This window comes from Anolis carolinensis, chromosome 4, assembly GCF_035594765.1.
Source record: "Anolis carolinensis isolate JA03-04 chromosome 4, rAnoCar3.1.pri, whole genome shotgun sequence".
Classification (NCBI taxonomy): Eukaryota; Metazoa; Chordata; class Lepidosauria; order Squamata; family Dactyloidae; genus Anolis; species Anolis carolinensis.
In genome coordinates this window covers 2,525,212-2,546,120 of record NC_085844.1, presented here as the reverse complement: position 1 = coordinate 2,546,120, position 20,909 = coordinate 2,525,212, and the positions used below count along the sequence as shown (strand labels likewise).

Genomic DNA, 20,909 nt, shown 5'->3' with positions numbered 1-20,909 from the left:
TGCCTTAGCTGTGGAGTTCCCCAGGGAGCTCTCCTTTCGCCCCTGTTATTTCACATCTACGTCCGACCACTTGCTGGACTAGTGCGGATGGAGCTTTGGCATAGAGTGCGACCAGTATGCAGATGATACCCTGCTACTCTTGCGTCTCGAACCTGGGACAACCACGATTCCTGAGAACTTTAAGCTGTGTTTGGAAGCAGTGATGAGTTGGCTGCGAGCGAGTAGACTAAAAGTGAATCCCGCAAAAACTGAGATACTCTGGCCCAGCCAGCCACCAGAGTTAACCCAGTCACTGCCTGATTTCGATGGGGAAGTTCTGGTTCCGTCTGCGATTGTTACAAGCCTTGGAGTTGTGTTGGACTCATCGCTGAAGATGGAGGCCCAGATCACTGCCATAAGGAAGCAGACCTTTTTTCATCTTCGCCAGGCAAGGAAATTGGCATCCTACCTCTCGTCCATGCAACAGTCACCACTAGGCTGGATTATTGTAACGCCTTATACGCCGGGGCCTTCCGAAGACAAAAACCCAGAAGATCCAAATGGTCCAAAATGCGGCGGCCAGGCTACTAGCGGGATCATCTATAACAGGGGTCCCCAAACTAAGGCCCGGGGGCCACATGCGGCCCATCAAAGCCATTTATCTGGCCCCCGCCTCCTCCCTCGCCCGGTGTGTGCCTTCCAAGAGTTTGCTTGTTTATAATGGTATTTTAAGTATTATTTAATTAATAATTAATTATCAAGGGGGTGCTTTGCTGGTGCTTTTTGTGCACAAAGGCAGAAGGGGGGTGGACTAAATGGCCCAAGTGGTCTCTTCCAATCCTCTTTATTATTATTATTATTATTATTATTATTGACACAAAGACACAGTATAACACAGCAAACAAGATATATATTGTATATACTCGAGTATAAGCCTAGTTTTTCAGCCCTTTTTTTAAGATTGAATAAGCCCCCCTCGGCTTATACTCGGGTGAGGGTCCTGGTTGGCTTATATTTGGGTCAGCTTATACTCGAGAATATATGGTACATTTATTATTTTTCTCTATTATTATTGGTATTATTACATTTATTATTTTTCTCTGTTATTTTTGCTACTATTACATTTATTTTACTCTATTTTTATTATTATTATTAATACATTTATTATTTCACTCTGATCTTCTTCTTATTGCATTTATTATTTTACTCTATTATTACATGCATTATTTTCCTGTATTTATTATTATTATTATTACATGTATTATTTTACTCTATTATTATTAAAAGGATACATAAGCACATTTACATTGAAGAAGATGAGAATAATGATTTGATCAGAGCTAGACAGTCTTATCTTAAATTTGAGCTTTATGTAAATATTCAAAAACATTTAACCTACCAATGCCTCAATTAATGTAATTTTATTGGTATCTGTTTTTATTTTTGAAATTTACCACCCTCGGCTTATACTGGAGTCAATGTTTTCCCAGTTGTTTTGTGCTAAAATTTGGTGTATCGGCTTATATTTGGGTCGGCTTATACTCAAGTATATACGGTATGCTGGATTTCGTATCACAAAATCACAAGTTCCCAAGCATTTAGGGCTGTGTGATGCATCCAACCCTTTTTAATTTTTTTTATTATGATTATGATTAACATTGAGGCTGTATTTGATCCTGTTTGGGTTATTTTTTACTTCAAAATAAAAGATGTGCAGTGTGCATAGGAATTTATTTATAGATGTTTTTCAGCTATAGTCCTGCCCTCCAAGGGTCTGAGGAACCGTGAACTTGGCCCTCTGTTTAAAAAGTTTGGGGACCCCTGATCTATAAGATCCCATATTACACCGATTCTGAAACAACTGCATTGGCTACCAATAGAACATCAGATTTATTTATTTACAGTATTTATATTCCGCCCTTCTTTCTCACCCCGAAGGGGACTCAGGGCGGATTACAATGAACACATATATGGCAAACATTCAATGCCAACAGACAAACAACATTCAGTTTTAGACAGACACAGAGGCATTTTTAACATCTTTCCAGCTTCACAATTCCGGCCACAGGGGGAGCTGTTGCTTCACCGTCCATTGGTGGCTGTTCTTCCTCATTTTTTTCCTCGTGAGCAGTTTTATGGTGTTGTAGATTAGTTAAATTAGCCTCCCGCATAAAGCGTACCTAAATCTCTTACAAGATACTGATCCTGACATTTAGAGCTCGAAATGGCCAAGGACCATTCTATCTTAGGGACCGCCTCATTCCTTTTTTCCATCAGTGGTCACCTCGATCCTCCCAGGAAAATCTCCTACACGTACCGGGCCCTAGGGAGGTACACCTGGAAGCTACAAGGCGTAGAGCCTTTTCGACCGATGCTCCAATTCTGTGGAACTCATTGCCTCCATATCTTAGAGCAATGTCGGAGTTGCGACCTTTTGGAAAAGCGCTCAAGACTTGGCTGTTTGGTTGTGCATTTAAGTAAATCAGATCTAATTTGCCAAATGGTCACTGTTGAATGTTTTTAGGTTGAATGTTTTTATGTTGAATGTTTTTATGATGAATGTTTTCTATTGTGGAATGATATTTTAAATTGTAAGTCGCTCAGAGCACTCTGATGGAGAGCGACTAATTAAGAAATAAAGTGAAGTGAAGTGAAGAATGGGAGACAATTTGGAATAAAAAACTAAAATACATATATGCAATGGACTTGAAGGAGAATTGGTTAAAAATGTTCCACTGCTGGTACATTACACTGAGGAAACTATGTTTAATGTACAAAAATACACAGAAAATTGTTGGAAGTGTAAGGAACAAGAGGGTAGTTTCTTCCACATGTGGTAGACTTGTAAAGAAGCCAAAATGTTCTGGGAGAAAATTTACGAAGAATGCCAGCATATTCTCAAGTTAAAATTCCCCATGAAACCAGAATACTATCTGTTAGGCATAACAGATTCGGACATTCAGCTAGATTTAAATGATGACACTTTGTTTACATACATGACCACTGCTGCCAGAATCAGTTATGCAAAAGATTGGAAGCAGAAAGAAACACCAAATATAGACGAATGGAGACAGAAACTGAGAGAGACCAAAGACAGGGACAAATCAACTTTTTTACTAAAGAAAAATTAGGGAAATCTGATTAAGTATACAGACTGGTCCAAAATAGAGGATTACGAAAAAAAAAAGGGAAAATAAAAAAACACTATACTGGAAATTTTTCTTTTCTCAAATTAAGAAATACGAAGAGCCATTTCACCCTTGTTTTTAGGTTTTTTTGAAAAATTTTAACCCTCAAAATAGATTTTACATATAGAGATAAAGACAAAGTTGCATAAGACTAGAAGGAAGTCACTACTAGGGGTTTTTTTTTCTTCCTCCTCTCTCTTTCTTTTTCACGTTTTTATAGATTTCTAACTTTTTTATCACAATATTGTTCTCCCACTTTATTTGTACAAGGGGAAAAAAATCTTTCCCCCCCTCCTGTCCTACTTCCTTCTCTTTTATATTCCCTCAATAAAATATAATCAGAAAAAGGGTGATTAATTACAACATTCACACTGGCTTCCAACAGACTTTCTCCCACCCTGGACCTTCTACAGATATATAAACAACAACAACAACTAAAACAACAACAACAACAATAAAACCTTATTTGTATATCGCTCTATCTCCCTGGAAGGGACTCAGGGCAGTTTCCAAGACAGCAAGCATTCTATACAAATACAAAAGAACATACAACAACGACATAGTAAAAAACATAAGCATAATTCATTAAAATTAAAACCAGTTCAAACCATTCCATTGGGGGAATTCAGCTACCAATGGTCAGAATACCAGGGTGGGCCTAGATCAGGGGTCCCCAAACTAAGGTCCATGGGCCAAATGAGGCCTTCCAAGGTCATTGACCTGGCCTCTGTCCTAAACATTAGACTTAGGGTTGACCTAAGTCTGAAACGACTTGAAGGCACACAACAACAACAATCCTAATTTTGGACTATTTCGTCATAGTCCAGCTCCTGAAGGAACAGCAATAAATCCTTAGGAGCAGTTTCCCAGATGCAGACTTGAAGCAGGCACAAGGGGAGCGAAGGCTTAGGCCAGGGGTCCCCAAACCTTTTTAAACAGGGGGCCAGTTCACGATCCTTCCGACCGTTGGAAGGCCGGACTATAGTTGGCCACCGAGCAATAATAATAACAACATCAATAACAACAACAACAAAAGGTTTGGCCATTGAGTCCAACCCCCTTCTGCCTTTGTGCACCGAGAGCACAAGCAAAGCACCCCTGACAGATGGCCACCCAGCCTCAATGTTAATAATAATAATAATGTGATTTTGTGATACGAAATCCAGCATATCTATCTTGTTTGCTGTGTCATACAATATAATAATAATAATAATAATAATAATAATAATAATAATAATAATAATAATAATGGTTGTAAGAGAAGAAGAGACCCCTTGGGTCATTTAGTCCAACCCCCTTCTGCCCTTGTGCCGTGGGGGCCGGATAAATAGATTCGATGGGCCGCATCCGGCCCCCGGGCCTTAGTTTGGGGACCCCTGGCTTAGGCATTAGAGTCAGTTTGTTACCAGCAAGAGTTGGCTGCACCTGCTTCTGCTTTACAGCCCTGAGTCTCCTCACAGCTGCTAGGGCAGTTCCCAATTACTCAGATGCATTTCTGGCAGCTAATCTAGCTGAACGGCATCTCCGCTGTTTCCTTTCGCCTCTCCTGAAATGTGGGTACTTGCAAAATCTCCTCCTCAGATTCCAACTCACCCTCAGATTCATGAACACTTTCCTGCTCCCCTTCTTCTTCTGAGGAAGAGGAATACCTAGCAGTAAAGTGCAAGGTGAGGCCTTGTCTGAGGGCCAGAGCAGGGTCTGGGATTCATCATTTTGTTGCACCCCAAGGCAGCGTAAGCACTGGAAACCAAACAGAGACCAATAATCATATAATATCTTTATGAAAACAATAATAAATTCAGGAAAGGGTAAGTGGAAAGGATGAGTGAGCAATAGTCCTTTAAGAAATGGTATGAATTAGTCCCAAGAGTTGAAGAGATATGTCCAATATTATTGTCCAAAGTCCAGAAACCAAAACACGCTCAAAAATGTTGGGAAGTTCTTGAGCGGGGAAACAACAAGAAAGCAGGAGTGAATAACAAGGTCCAAAGTCACTAGGAAGTCTTGGATATCAAGGCAGGCAGAGGACGAAGCTACGAATTGTTCACAGTGCAAGACACTTTTATAGAACTTAGATCTAATCACAGCGAAGGGAAACCAACTCCCCAAAGGTTCCCAAGGAAATCTCCTATCCATTATCCCCTCTAGATGCCAAACGTTGACTCCTTCGAAGCTCCTGTTTCTGTGATCTCTGTTGATGCAAAAACTCCCTTCTGTTAAAGGATACATTCCCTGGGGAATTCGGGACATCTGGTTCTACCACGGGAGTCATGTTTTCAGCATCTCTCCCAATTAAGGAAGCCTCGGAGCTATCCACAGCTGGGGTCTGTAATTGGAAGGAGCTCGGAGGAGAACTGGATAAAAAGTCAGAATAAGCTTCAACCTGGTCAAAGTTCATTTCTGAACCAGGGTCAGAACCCAAAGGTGGTTGGGGTATAACACATTTTCAAAGGCCTGCTGGAACCTGCAGAAGGAGGGTAGTGATGGGACTTATCTCTTTGGGAAGGGCGTTCCAAAAGCGGGGGGCCACCACCGAGAAGGCCTCTCCCTTGTCCCCACCAACCGCATTTGGGACGGTAGTGGGAGCGAGAGGAGGGCCGGTACATAAGAGAAGATGTGATCACGGAAACAGGCGGGTCCCAAACCGTTTAGGGCTTTATAGGTCATAAACCTGCACCTTGAATTGGGCCTGGCAACTTATTGACAACCAGTGGAGCTGCTTTAATAGGGGCGTTGTAAGTGCCCTATAATTGTTGGGAATCATCCTGGACTACCCAAGTATAAATGTAGTCAGATAGATGATAGAGTTAGATTGAGGCTTTACTGTGTTTCACTCTATCCTGTGTACGTCACATCCTTTACATTGAAGTTAGTAGAAATGTGAATCTCCAGGGACACTAACTTCTCATTGGTCAGAATGTCTTTTATGGCCCCAATAAACTGGACCATGGGGTCGGAACCATTTTGGTTCTCTCTTCTCCCTTTGTTCTTCTAGCTAACAAGCAGCATCCTGCCATCCCTCCTGGCAAGATGTAACTATTTAGATGTTTGTTATTTTTCCTTTCTTATTTTTCCTTAGAAACCAGTCTAGAGTAGACTAGACAGCTCCCAAGCCTTTCTATCTACAATGGAGTTCTTTTTACCTGAATAAATACCTTTTGAACTTTTATTAAGACTCTGCAGTCCATTGCAATCCTAAATGGTCAAAGGCTTCTCTTTGCTCACCCCGTGTAAGTAACTGCTGCATTTGAAAGCTTTGCTTTTTCTACTCTGCTGATTTTTTGGTGGAATCTTCCCCAGAGAGAGTTAAATTGAGTCTAACTGCTCAGAGATTACCACAACAATAATCAGCCCCAGTTAGAAGCCTGGCTGTGGACCTTTGTGCCAGTTGGAATTTCCTGGCCGTCTTCAAAGGCAGCCCCACGTAGAGAGCATTGCAGTAATCCAGTCTAGATGTCACCAAGGTGTGGACCACCATGACCAAGTCTTGGCTACCTCCCTTGCTTAGTTTCCAATATATCTCACAACCTCTGAGGATGCCTGCCATGGATGTGGGCAAAATGTCAGGAGATAAAGCTTCTGGAACATGGCCAGACAGCCCAGAAAACTCACAGCAACCCAAAATAAATTCCTGTTTAATGAAGAGCGGGGGGATTTCTCAATGACAAAGTTCTCAATACTTATCAGCATTTGCACCCGGGTTTCGTTTTTCCTGCTGGTCTTGTGGCATCAAGATGACCCTCTGCTCTCATCAACCATGACTGATGGTGACCGACATCTCCAAGGGCCAGAGATACGGATCCCTTTGCATCTCGAGGGAAATCCCAAATCCTCTTGAGACGGAAACACTTCAAAGAAGGAAAACAAGAACGGGTGGATTGTAAAGTTATTCCTGCTCAGAAACTAATAAAAAGGTTCATTGCCAAAAATCCAGACAAACGGGCTCCCGATTAGGAATCTGGTGTGTGTGTGTGTGTGTGTGTGTGTGTGTGTTAGGGAGAAAGAAGGACCAGACTGAAGTCCAGCCACGTTTCCTTAAGGCACGCTATATTGTATTTCTGCATCTGCCCATTTATTTGGTTATACAGCTATGTGTGTTATTTAGCCTGGATGATTGATATTGCATTTGCTATGCTATGGATTATAATTGTGAATTCTTAATACCATTTATATTTAATTCTGTTTCAATATAATAATTCAATAATTCTGTTTATATATGTTTAGATTTTAAATAGTATCGGAGTGCTTTTAATGGCAGCCGCTTTGAGTCTCCTTGTGGAGAGAAAAAGGTGGGTAATAATAATAATAATAATATGTAAAGCAAAGTGAAGAACCTGCTTTGATCAAAAAAGTCAAAAATCAGAAACTCCTCAAAGCACAGCAGACAAAAAAACAGTACAAGAAAACTGCACTACAAACTAGAGCTGACAGCTGGCACAACAAAGCATTGCATGGAAAGTTCCTTGACAAAATTGAAGGAAAAGCTGACAAGGAGAAGACCTGGCTCTGGCTCATGAATGGGACCCTGAAGAAGGAGACAGAAGGCCTGATCCTTGCAGCCCAGGAGCAAGACATCAGGACAAAGGCCATTAATAATAATAATAATAATAATAATAATAATAATAATAGAAGACCTGGCTCTGGCTCACAAATGGGACCCTGAAGAAGGAGACAGAAGGCCTGATCCTTGCAGCCCAGGAGCAAGACATCAGGACAAATGCAATTCAGGCCAAGATCGAAAAATCAGCTGATGACCCAAAATGCAGACTCTGCAAGGAAACCGACGAAAACATGGATCATATCCTCAGATGCTGTAAGAAAATTGCACAGACAGACTACAAACAGAGGCACAACTATGTGGCCCAAAGGATTCATTGGAACTTATGCCTCAAGTACCACCTCCCAGCAGCAAAGAACTGGTGGGATCACAAACCTGCAAAGATCGTGGAAAATGAGCAAGCAAAGATACGGTGGGACTTCCGAATCCAGACTGATAAAGTTCTGGAACACAACACACCAGACATCACAGTTGTGGAAAAGAAAAAGGTTTGGATCATTGATGTCGCCATCCCAGGTGACAGTCGCATTGACAAAAAACAAGAGGAAAAACTCAGCCGCTATCAGGACCTCAAGATTGAACTGCAAAGACTCTGTATGAAACCAGTACAGGTGGTCCCGGTGGTGATGGGCACACTGGGTGCCGTGCCAAAAGATCTCAGCCGGCATTTGGAAACAATAGACATTGACAACATTACGATCTGCCAACTGCAAAAGGCCACCTTACTGGGATCTGCACGCATCATCCGAAAATACATCACACAGTCCTAGACACTTGGGAAGTGTTCGACTTGGGATTTTGTGATACGAAATACAGCATGTCTATCTTGTTTGCTGTGTCTTAATAATAATAATAATAATAATAATAATAATAATAATAATAATAATAATAATAATAATACATCACACAGTCCTAGACACTTGGGAAGTGTTCGACTTGTGATTTTGTGATACGAAATCCAGCATATCTTTCTTGTTTGCTGTGTCATAATAATAATAATAATAATAATAATAATAATAATAATAATAATAATAATAATAATAATGCTTTCAATATGCTGATATAACATCATTAAGTATAATTGTGGGATGAATTTTCATGGAGTCCTCCTGTTCCTGAGTGGTGTTCATTATTTACTGTCTTGATTCTGGTGTTTTTAATTCTGGTTAAACAGGTTTTGTTCATTTTTGTAGCCACTGAAATCCACAAACACGTGGACAATTTTGACATGAATCAATCTATCTATCTATCTACTTACCTACCTACCTATCTATCTCAGTCAAAGCATGGATGTTTATTTGTTTATTTGCATCATAAAGGCTGTTGCTAGGTGAAGTGTCCCTCTGTGATGTCCCGAAATCGTTAGTTTGGCTCCTGCTCTCCAATCTCGAATGGCCAGAAAAGAGATCCTTCTTTAAAGAATTGGGAACTTTGTCTCTTTGGCAAAAAAGAGGTTCTGATCCTGACATTTCAGGGGAGTGGAACTTGCATTGGGAGCTAAATCACAGGTAAAAGGAAAAGTTTTCCCTTGACATGAAGTCCAGTCGTGACTGACTCTGGGGGTTGGTGCTCATCTCCATTTCTACGCCTAAGAGCCGGCGTTGTCCATAGACACCTCCTAGGTCACGTGGCCAAAGGCATGAATGCATGGAGCACCATTACCTTACCACCGGAGCAGTATCTATTGATCTACTCACATTGGCATGTCCGTAGACACTTCCAAGGTCATGTGGCCATTAGCATGAACGCATGGAGTGCCGTTACCTTCCCGCCGTAGCAGTACCTATTGATCTACTCACATTTGCATGTCCGTAGACACCTGCAAGGTCATGTGGCCAAAGGCCTGAACGCATGGAGAGCCATTACCTTCCCGCTGGAACAGTACCTATTGATCTACTCACATTGGCATGTCCGTAGACACTTCCAAGGTCATGTGGCCATTAGCATGAATGCATGGAGTGCTGTTACCTTCCCGCCGGAGCAGTACCTATTGATCTACTCACATTGGCATGTCCGTAGACACTTCCAAGGTCATGTGGCCATTAGCATGAATGCATGGAGTGCTGTTACCTTCCCGCCGGAGCAGTACCTATTGATCTACTCACATTGGCATGTCCGTAGACACTTCCAAGGTCATGTGGCCATTAGCATGAATGCATGGAGTGCTGTTACCTTCCCGCCGGAGCAGTACCTATTGATCTACTCACATTGGCATGTCCGTAGACACTTCCAAGGTCATGTGGCCATTAGCATGAATGCATGGAGTGCCGTTACCTTCCCGCCGGAGCAGTACCTATTGATCTACTCACATTTGCATGTCCGTAGACACCTCCAAGGTCATGTGGCCAAAGGCCTGAACACATGGAGTACCATTACCTTCCCGCCGGAGCAGTACCTATTGATCTACTCACATTTGCATGTCCGTAGACACCTCCAAGGTCATGTGGCCAAAGGCCTGAACGCATGGAGTACCATTACCTTCCCGCCGGAGCAGTACCTATTGATCTACTCACATTTGCATGTCCGTAGACACCTCCAAGGTCATGTGGCCAAAGGCCTGAACGCATGGAGAGCCATTACCTTCCCGCTGGAGCAGTACCTATTGATCTACTCACATTGGCATGTCCGTAGACACTTCCAAGGTCATGTGGCCATTAGCATGAATGCATGGAGTGCTGTTACCTTCCCGCCGGAGCAGTACCTATTGATCTACTCACATTGGCATGTCCGTAGACACTTCCAAGGTCATGTGGCCATTAGCATGAATGCATGGAGTGCTGTTACCTTCCCGCTGGAGCAGTACCTATTGATCTACTCACATTGGCATGTCTGTAGACACTTCCAAGGTCATGTGGCCATTAGCATGAATGCATGGAGTGCTGTTACCTTCCCGCTGGAGAAGTACCTATTGATCTACTCACATTGGCATGTCCGTAGACACTTCCAAGGTCATGTGGCCATTAGCATGAATGCATGGAGTGCTGTTACCTTCCCGCCGGAGCGGTACCTATTGATCTACTCACATCGGCAATTTCCGAACTGCCAGGTTGGCAGAAGTTGGAGCTAACAGCGGGAGGTCACTCCGCTCCCCGGATTCGAACTGCTGACCTTTCGGTCAGCAAGTTCAGCAGCTCAGCGGTTTAACCCACTGCGCCACCGGGGGCTCCAGCCAAACCATGGACCACCTTATTTGAGACAATCCTGTGTCCGCTTCTTATCACCACAATTCAAGGAGTTGGACAAGATGCAGGAAGTGAAGCTGCTCCCAGAGCCAAACCCATGGACCTCTTTGTTGAGACACCAGAACCCAAGAGAGTTGTCACAGATGGTTGTCATTCCTTTCGAGAGCCAATGAGACAAGAGGTGTGTCATTGCCATGCCGAATGGGTGTTGTGTGCGCACCTGGTTGGCTCAGAGGGAGGGACAGAACCCTTTTTAAAGGATGGCACCGGCATTGCGAAGGAAGCCCTGAGGAGCAGTCTTTCCGCCTTTGCAGCTCAAGCAGAGACTCCCTTCCAGCCTTTGCCTCTCACACTGCCTTTGAGGTGAGTAACATTCTGCAATTGTGCGTTGTTTAAAACTCTATGTGCCTTGCGTTGTTCTGGCTTTACACTTACATTTGGGAACAAAATTGGAATCCTACAAATGGGTGTGTTTGCTCTCTAAGCCAAGAGCAGGGTCCTGGATCTCGCTCCCATTGGAGACACCTCCACCAGGTAGTTGATGCACCTTTCCACTGAGTTCTGAGTTCGCACATGGATGCTACAAGGCAGAAACCGTGCATGAAACCACGTGCCTTTGCTTCCCAGCATTGCACCCCTCTCTCCCCCCTTTGCTCCCCTTTGGAGCCCAACCCAACCTTGGCTCAACCTCATCCCCAATTTTGCTTTCCTTCTGCAGGATGTTCTCCGTCTGGACCGCTCTCCTGGGCTTGGCCCTGCTCTTTGGACATGCGGAGGGACAGAGCTGCCGGCCGGAGGTCCAAGACATTAGTAAGCAATGGGAGAAGGAAGGGAGATGGGGATTGGGGGCATTTCCATGGGTCTTCCCACCCCCTTTGTAAGACAATGACCTTCAATGGGTCCTGGCTCAGAAGGTTAAATTGCCTCTGCGTCTGTCTCTGTCTCATTTCTATGTGTATATGGACATTGAATGTTTGCCCTATATCAATGATGGGCAAGCTTTTGCGCTTGGTGTGTCAAAATTCACCAAAAAAACCTAGCATGAATTGGGTGGTGTGTCACTTCCAGAGAGAAAAACACCATAATTTCACAATATATATAGTTTAAATAACAAAAATATATAATTTTGATATATAACTCTATTTAATAAATCAAAAACTATTTACTAACTTTATTTCCATGTTCAACAATCTAAGGCACCTCTTGCAATTTCCATGCTTATTTCTCTCTATTGTAGTTTCAATGTAGTCATGAATAATGAATAATATAATAGTAATAATATAATAATATACTACAATAATAATAGAATACAGTAGAGTCTCACTTATCCAAGCTAAACGGGCCAGCAGAAGCTTGGATAAGCGAGTATATTGGATAATAAGGAGGGATTAAGGAAAAGCCTATTAAACATCAAAGTAGGTTATGATTTTACAAATTAAGCACCAAAACATCATGTTTTACAACAAATTTGACAGAAAAAGTAGTTCAATACGCAGTAATGTTATGTTGTAATTACTGTATTTATGACTTTAGCACCAAAATATCATGATGTATTGAAAACATTGTCTACAAAAATGGCTTGGATAATCCAGAAACTTGGATAAGCGAGGCTTGGATAAGTGAGACTCTACTGTTTATATGTATGTAATGTGCCTAATTCCCATGGAGTAAACAACAAAACCACTGGACCAAATCACACCAAATTTGGCCACAAAAGATATTAGTCATCCAATCGACCTGCATGCGGCAGCGTGTCAGCAAAAATGGCTAGGCGTGTCAGTGCTGACATGCGTGTCATGGGTTGGCCGTCACTGCCCTATATGTATATAATGTGATCCGCCCTGAGTCCCCTTCGGGGTGAGAAGGGCGGAATATAAATACTGTAAATAAATAAATGAGAAATAGTCAGGAAGTTCTTCCTAATGTTCAATGGGATCCCCTTTCCTGTCATTTGAACGGCTGTTAAGAATTGCGGGAGTTAAAGTCTCTTTTGTGCTTCTGTGAGTGGCGAATGCAGCGTATTCTGACCTTGAGACCCTACAATGTGGCCAGTGATCCCTCCTCGCCTTCCTGTCTTCCCGTCCTCGTGTCCCTCCAAAGTCTCTTTTGTGATTCTGTGAGTGGGGAATGCAGTGTATTCTGACCTTGAGACCCTACAATGTGGCCAGTGATCCCTCCTCACCTTCCTGTCTTCCCGTCCTCGTGTCCCTCCAAAGTCTCTTTTGTGATTCTGTGAGTGGGGAATGCAGCGTATTCTGACCTTGAGACCCTACAATGTGGCCAGTGATCCCTCCTCACCTTCCTGTCTTCCCGTCCTCGTGTCCCTCCAAAGTCTCTTTTGTGAGTCTGTGAGTGGGGAATGCAGCGTATTCTGACCTTGAGACCCTACAATGTGGCCAGTGATCCCTCCTCACCTTCCTGTCTTCCCATCCTCGTGTCCCTCCAAAGTCTCTTTTGTGATTCTGTGAGTGGGGAATGCAGTGTATTCTGACCTTGAGACCCTACAATGTGGCCAGTGATCCCTCCTCACCTTCCTGTCTTCCCGTCCTCGTGTCCCTCCAAAGTCTCTTTTGTGCTTCTGTGAGTGGGGAATGCAGCGTATTCTGACCTTGAGACCCTACAATGTGGCCAGTGATCCCTCCTCACCTTCCTGTCTTCCCGTCCTCGTGTCCCTCCAAAGTCTCTTATCTGATTCTGTGAGTGGGGAATGCAGTGTATTCTGACCTTGAGACCCTACAATGTGGCCAGTGATCCCTCCTCACCTTCCTGTCTTCCCGTCCTCTTTCCCTCCAAAGTCTCTTATCTGATTCTGTGAGTGGGGAATGCAGCGTATTCTGACCTTGAGACCCTACAATGTGGCCAGTGATCCCTCCTCACCTTCCTGTCTTCCCGTCCTCGTGTCCCTCCAAAGTCTCTTTTGTGATTCTGTGAGTGGGGAATGCAGTGTATTCTGACCTTGAGACCCTACAATGTGGCCAGTGATCCCTCCTCACCTTCCTGTCTTCCTGTCCTCGTGTCCCTCCAAAGTCTCTTTTGTGCTTCTGTGAGTGGCGAATGCAGCGTATTCTGACCTTGAGACCCTACAATGTGGCCAGTGATCCCTCCTCGCCTTCCTGTCTTCCCGTCCTCGTGTCCCTCCAAAGTCTCTTATCTGATTCTGTGAGTGGGGAATGCAGTGTATTCTGACCTTGAGACCCTACAATGTGGCCAGTGATCCCTCCTCACCTTCCTGTCTTCCCGTCCTCGTGTCCCTCCAAAGTCTCTTTTGTGATTCTGTGAGTGGGGAATGCAGTGTATTCTGACCTTGAGACCCTATAATGTGGCCAGTGATCCCTCCTCGCCTTCCTGTCTTCCCGTCCTCGTGTCCCTCCAAAGTCTCTTTTGTGATTCTGTGAGTGGGGAATGCAGTGTATTCTGACCTTGAGACCCTACAATGTGGCCAGTGATCCCTCCTCGCCTTCCTGTCTTCCCATCCTCGTGTCCCTCCAAAGTCTCTTTTGTGATTCTGTGAGTGGGGAATGCAGCGTATTCTGACCTTGAGACCCTACAATGTGGCCAGTGATCCCTCCTCGCCTTCCTGTCTTCCCGTCCTCGTGTCCCTCCAAAGTCTCTTATCTGATTCTGTGAGTGGGGAATGCAGTGTATTCTGACCTTGAGACCCTACAATGTGGCCAGTGATCCCTCCTCACCTTCTTGTCTTCCCGTCCTCGTGTCCCTCCAAAGTCTCTTTTGTGATTCTGTGAGTGGGGAATGCAGTGTATTCTGACCTTGAGACCCTACAATGTGGCCAGTGATCCCTCCTCGCCTTCCTGTCTTCCCGTCCTCGTGTCCCTCCAAAGTCTCTTTTGTGATTCTGTGAGTGGGGAATGCAGTGTATTCTGACCTTGAGACCCTACAATGTGGCCAGTGATCCCTCCTCGCCTTCCTGTCTTCCCGTCCTCGTGTCCCTCCAAAGTCTCTTTTGTGATTCTGTGAGTGGGGAATGCAGTGTATTCTGACCTTGAGACCCTACAATGTGGCCAGTGATCCCTCCTCGCCTTCCTGTCTTCCCGTCCTCGTGTCCCTCCAAAGTCTCCTTTGTGATTCTGTGAGTGGCGAATGCAGCGTATTCTGACCTTGAGACCCTACAATGTGGCCAGTGATCCCTCCTCGCCTTCCTGTCTTCCCGTCCTCGTGTCCCTCCAAAGTCTCTTTTGTGATTCTGTGAGTGGCGAATGCAGCGTATTCTGACCTTGAGACCCTACAATGTGGCCAGTGATCCCTCCTTGCCTTCCTGTCTTCCCATCCTCGTGTCCCTCCAAAGTCTCTTTTGTGATTCTGTGAGTGGCGAATGCAGTGTATTCTGACCTTGAGACCCTACAATGTGGCCAGTGATCCCTCCTCGCCTTCCTGTCTTCCCATCCGCGTGTCCCTCCAGAGTCTCTTATGTGATTCTGTGAGTGGCGAATGCAGTGTATTCTGACCTTGAGACCCTACAATGTGGGCAGTGATCCCTCCTTGCCTTCCTGTCTTCCTGTCCTCTTGTCCCTCCAAAGTCTCTTATGTTATTCTGTGAGTGGGGAATGCATTGTATTCTGACCTTGAGACCCTACAATGTGGCCAGTGATCCCTCCTCGCCTTCCTGTCTTCCCGTCCTCGTGTCCCTCCAAAGTCTCTTTTGTGATTCTGTGAGTGGCGAATGCAGCGTATTCTGACCTTGAGACCCTACAATGTGGCCAGTGATCCCTCCTTGCCTTCCTGTCTTCCCATCCTCGTGTCCCTCCAAAGTCTCTTTTGTGATTCTGTGAGTGGCGAATACAGTGTATTCTGACCTTGAGACCCTACAATGTGGCCAGTGATCCCTCCTCGCCTTCCTGTCTTCCCATCCGCGTGTCCCTCCAGAGTCTCTTATGTGATTCTGTGAGTGGCGAATGCAGTGTATTCTGACCTTGAGACCCTACAATGTGGGCAGTGATCCCTCCTTGCCTTCCTGTCTTCCCGTCCTCGTGTCCCTCCAAAGTCTCTTTTGTGATTCTGTGAGTGGCGAATGCAGCGTATTCTGACCTTGAGACCCTACAATGTGGCCAGTGATCCCTCCTCGCCTTCCTGTCTTCCCGTCCTCGTGTCCCTCCAAAGTCTCTTTTGTGATTCTGTGAGTGGCGAATGCAGCGTATTCTGACCTTGAGACCCTACAATGTGGCCAGTGATCCCTCCTTGCCTTCCTGTCTTCCCATCCTCGTGTCCCTCCAAAGTCTCTTTTGTGATTCTGTGAGTGGCGAATGCAGTGTATTCTGACCTTGAGACCCTACAATGTGGCCAGTGATCCCTCCTCGCCTTCCTGTCTTCCCATCCGCGTGTCCCTCCAGAGTCTCTTATGTGATTCTGTGAGTGGCGAATGCAGTGTATTCTGACCTTGAGACCCTACAATGTGGGCAGTGATCCCTCCTCGCCTTCCTGTCTTCCTGTCCTCTTGTCCCTCCAAAGTCTCTTATGTTATTCTGTGAGTGGGGAATGCATTGTATTCTGACCTTGAGACCCTACAATGTGGCCAGTGATCCCTCCTCGCCTTCCTGTCTTCCCGTCCTCGTGTCCCTCCAAAGTCTCTTTTGTGATTCTGTGAGTGGGGAATGCAGCGTATTCTGACCTTGAGACCCTACAATGTGGCCAGTGATCCCTCCTTGCCTTCCTGTCTTCCCATCCTCGTGTCCCTCCAAAGTCTCTTTTGTGATTCTGTGAGTGGCGAATACAGTGTATTCTGACCTTGAGACCCTACAATGTGGCCAGTGATCCCTCCTCGCCTTCCTGTCTTCCCATCCGCGTGTCCCTCCAGAGTCTCTTATGTGATTCTGTGAGTGGCGAATGCAGTGTATTCTGACCTTGAGACCCTACAATGTGGGCAGTGATCCCTCCTCGCCTTCCTGTCTTCCCGTCCTCGTGTCCCTCCAAAGTCTCTTTTGTGAGTCTGTGAGTGGCGAATGCAGTGTATTCTGACCTTGAGACCATACAATGTGGCCAGTGATCCCTCCTCGCCTTCCTGTCTTCCCGTCCTCTTGTCCCTCCAGTTCGCAACGTGGCCAAAGGATGCTCTGCTTTCCAATCCTCCACATACCACCACTACTCCGGATATCTGGTAGCCGGGAAGGCCGTGGATGGGATCTGCAGTGGGGATCTGAATCAAGACAACTCCTGCTCCCACACGAACGCCGACCCGGAGCCCTGGTGGTACGTGGATCTGGAGGAGGAGCACACCGTCTCCGCCATCGTCGTGAGAAACCGCCAGGACTGCTGCCCGGAGAGGCTCCGGGATGCCCAGGTCCGCGTGGGAAACTACATCGGTGCAAACAGCAAAAAAAACCACCTGTGAGTCCCATTTTTCTGATTGGTGCCTTGTGTGCACAGAATTTGAAACAAAGGGCACGATGTAACACCATTCTTGTTCCTGGGTTGCAAATGTCATTTCTTAATTGGTTCTATCACGAAAGCATGGGAAAGGTTTACTAAATTGCAAAAACCTTATTTCTGCGAGAGGGACTTCATCCTGCAGTCGCCCATTTTGCAATGAGTATCTCCTCGTCTCAAGCAATTCCACCTACTTTGTGGCAGCCACAAAAACGAAGTTTGTGGAGTAGTACAACTCCTTTTAAAGGAAGGATCACACAATTCAACAAGAAATAACACTTTCAAATTTTTGTCACATAGCGTTATCATATATTTCTTTGCAAAACTGTTTAAACCACTAGGCACATTGTGCTGCTGTGAGTTTTCTGGGCTGCCTGACCATGTCCCAGTAGCATTTTCTCCTGATGTTTTGCCTGCATCTGTGGCTAATGGCATCTTCAGAAATTTGTTGGCAGTGAAACGTGTGGAGTCTATATATTCCTGTGGAATAATGTCCAGGGTTGGAGGAAGAACTCTTGTCTGTTTGAAGCAAGTGTGAATGTCGCAATTTGCAAACTTGAATAGCCTTGAGTAGCCATCTACAGACCCACAAAGAAAATTGAACTAATGCAGCTTCATGGCTACTCAATGCTATTAGTCACACTTGCTTTAAACAGACAAGGGTTCTATCTCCTATCCTGGACATTGTTCCATGGATATATATAAATGCACTCCACTTGCTCACCTCCAACAGAGCTCTGAAGATGCCATCCAGCCACAGATGCAGGTGAAACGTCAGGAGAGAATGCTGCTGGAACACATTGGCTGCACAGCCTGAAAAACTCACAGCACCCCAGTGACTCCAGCCATGAAAGCTTTTGACTGCACTCTAGGCACATTTTCCTATTAAAGACAGCCCTGAGTCCTATCTCTTCCATTCTAAAGCCATATAATGCAGCTTCATAATGCATTCAACCACATACATTATAGGAGTCTACACTATATGCACTCAGTGGGGTTAAACTGGGCTGGGCAGTGGCACAGCTGGTTAGTAGACAGCTGCAGTAAATCACTACTGACCAAAAGGTCATGAGTTCGAAACCAGCCCGGGTCGGATTGAGCGTCCGGCCATTAAATAGCCTAGCTCGTTGTTGACCTAAGCAACCCGAAAGACAGTTGCATCTGTCAAGTAGGATGAAGGATCTCTCCACCTTATTTGAGCCTTGCTCCCATCCCAGTAACTCCCATTTCCCCCCTTTCCTCTCTCTCTGCAGCTGTGGGACCATCCAGGACATCAGCCCGGGCTCCACCAGCACCATCCAGTGCAACGGGCTCGTGGGGCAGTACGTGAGCATCAACTTGCCTCGGAGCGACTTCCTGACGGTGTGCGAATTGGAGGTCTATGCCATGAAAGTGGTGTGCGCCTGACCCTCCCCTTGGCACGTGCGGGGCTCAGAGAAGGGTGGTGGGAGCGGGTGAACGAGGCCTCGCCAATAAATATCCATCCTGGAATAAGAGTCCTTCCGTGTGTTTCCTTACCGGCTTCAAGGAAGGAGGGCTGTTGGGCTAAGATCCAGGTCCAACGGTCTTGTGCAAATCATGTCACCAAAAGCAGCTCGTTCTTACTCAGAGAAGAAGGGAAACACAATAATCTGCAACTTAAGAATCTCAGCCTGAAAGAATATCAAAGGATGCCAGATCTAGGTGTAAACACATTTGTTTGCTTGTTTGTTTATTTACCATATTTATATCCCGCCTTTCTCAACCCCAGGGGAGATTCAAGGCGGCTTATAAATGGCACTACATAGTTTTAGACAGACACAGAGGCATTTTTAACATCTTTCCAGCTTCACAATTCCGGCCACAGGGGGAGCTGTTGCTTCACCGTCCATTGGTGGCTGTTCTTCCTCATTCTTTTCCTCGTGCTTTGCTGGCAGTTTTATGGTGTTGTAGATTAGTTAAATTAGCCTCCCGCATAAAGCGTACCTAAATCTCTTACAAGATTACAAGGCGGCTTATAAATGGCACTACATAGTGCCCACTGTCAGGGACTGGAGCAAGGGAGAGATGAGATACGATCTTCGCCCTGACTTGTTGATGAGTCTCACCTTCCACTCATCAGTCAGACCACATGTGCTTCTGCACAGTAGTACTGACAAAACCACACCACAGCCATAGATTATCTATACAGTAGAGTCTCACTAATCCAAGCCTCGCTTGTCCAAACCTCTGGATAATCCAAGCCATTTTTGTAGTCAATGTTTCCAATATATCATGATATTTTGGTGCTAAATTCGTAAATACAGTAATTACAACATAACATTACTGCGTATTGAACTACTATTTCTGTCAAATTTGCTGTATAACATGAAGTTTTGGTGCTTAATTTGTAAAATCATAACCTAATTTGATGTTTAATAGGCTTTTCCTTGATCAGTCCTTATAATCCAAGATATTCGCTTATCCAAGCTTCTGCCGGCCCGTTTAGCTTGGATTAGTGAGACTCTACTGTATATATAAAAGAGTGATGGCATCAGGGCAACGGACAAAACAACAAAACTACAGGCCCCCCAACCTCGAAATTTGACAACACAACCCATCATCCACGGCTCTAGGTTGATACAACAAAAAGAAAGGAAAAATAAAGTCCTAATTAGAGGGAAAGGAATAATTGTTTTTATCCAATTGCTGCCAGTTGGAAGGCTAAGCTCTGCCCACTTGGTCTCCTAGCAACCGACTCAGCCCAGGGGACAGGCAGATTTAGGCCTCACTGAGGCTTCTTCCACAGATTATCTAATTTGCACTGGATTATATGGCAGTGTAGACTCAAGGCCCTTCCACACAGCTATATTACCCATTTAGAATCTTATATTATCTGCTTTGAACTGGATTATCTTGAGTCCACACTGCCATATAATCCACCTCAGTGTGCATTTTATACAGCTGTGAAGAAGGGGCCTCATATAATCCAGTTCTAAGCAGATAATATAACATTATCAATATACAGCAGAGTCTCACTTATCCAACATAAACAGGCCGGCAGAACGTTGGATAAGTGAATATGTTGGATAATAAAAAGGGATTCAGAAAAAGCCGACTAAACATCAAATTAGGTAATCATTATACAAATTAAGCACCAAAACATCATGTTATACAACAAATTTGACAGAAAAAGTAGTTCCATGCGCAGTAATGCTATGTAGTAATTACTGTATTTACAAATTTACCACCAAAATATCACAATGAATTTAAAATACTGACTACAAAAACATTGACTACTAAAAGGCAGACTGCATTGGATAATCCAGAACATTAGATAAGCGAATGTTGGATAAGCGAGATTCTACTGTAATATGAAATAATTACTGTGATAGACTAATACAGAACAATATAATCTCTAAAACCAGGACAGTAAATAAACAGCAACAATCTGAAAGCAGGGAAATTGGGAATTCCACAAAGGAAACAATCAGGGCCAGCTAATATCTCCCAAGAAAGGATTCTTCCAGAAAGGAAGCTGAGAAGGGAGTGAAGCAGTGTCAATTACCAAAGTCGTCATTATTATTATTATTATTATTATTATTATTATTATTATTATTATTATTATTATGTTGCTATGAACTGTGAAAATGAATACAATCCGGC

The 20,909-nt window shown here is 44.5% G+C and overlaps 1 protein-coding gene across 1 annotated transcript in view; it reads left to right on the top strand.

Moving 5' to 3' along the window:
* The window catches only part of LOC100552249 (uncharacterized), a 45,278-nt gene extending 26,499 nt beyond the window's left edge, over positions 1-18,779 (top strand). The window contains exons 4-6 of the mRNA XM_062979323.1: positions 11,535-11,717; positions 16,949-17,246; positions 18,539-18,779. Of these exons, the coding sequence (XP_062835393.1) occupies positions 11,535-11,717; positions 16,949-17,246; positions 18,539-18,692 (635 nt within the window). The 3' untranslated portion in view covers positions 18,693-18,779. The remainder of the gene's footprint in view (positions 1-11,534; positions 11,718-16,948; positions 17,247-18,538) is intronic.
* The last annotated feature ends 2,130 nt before the right edge of the window (positions 18,780-20,909 follow it).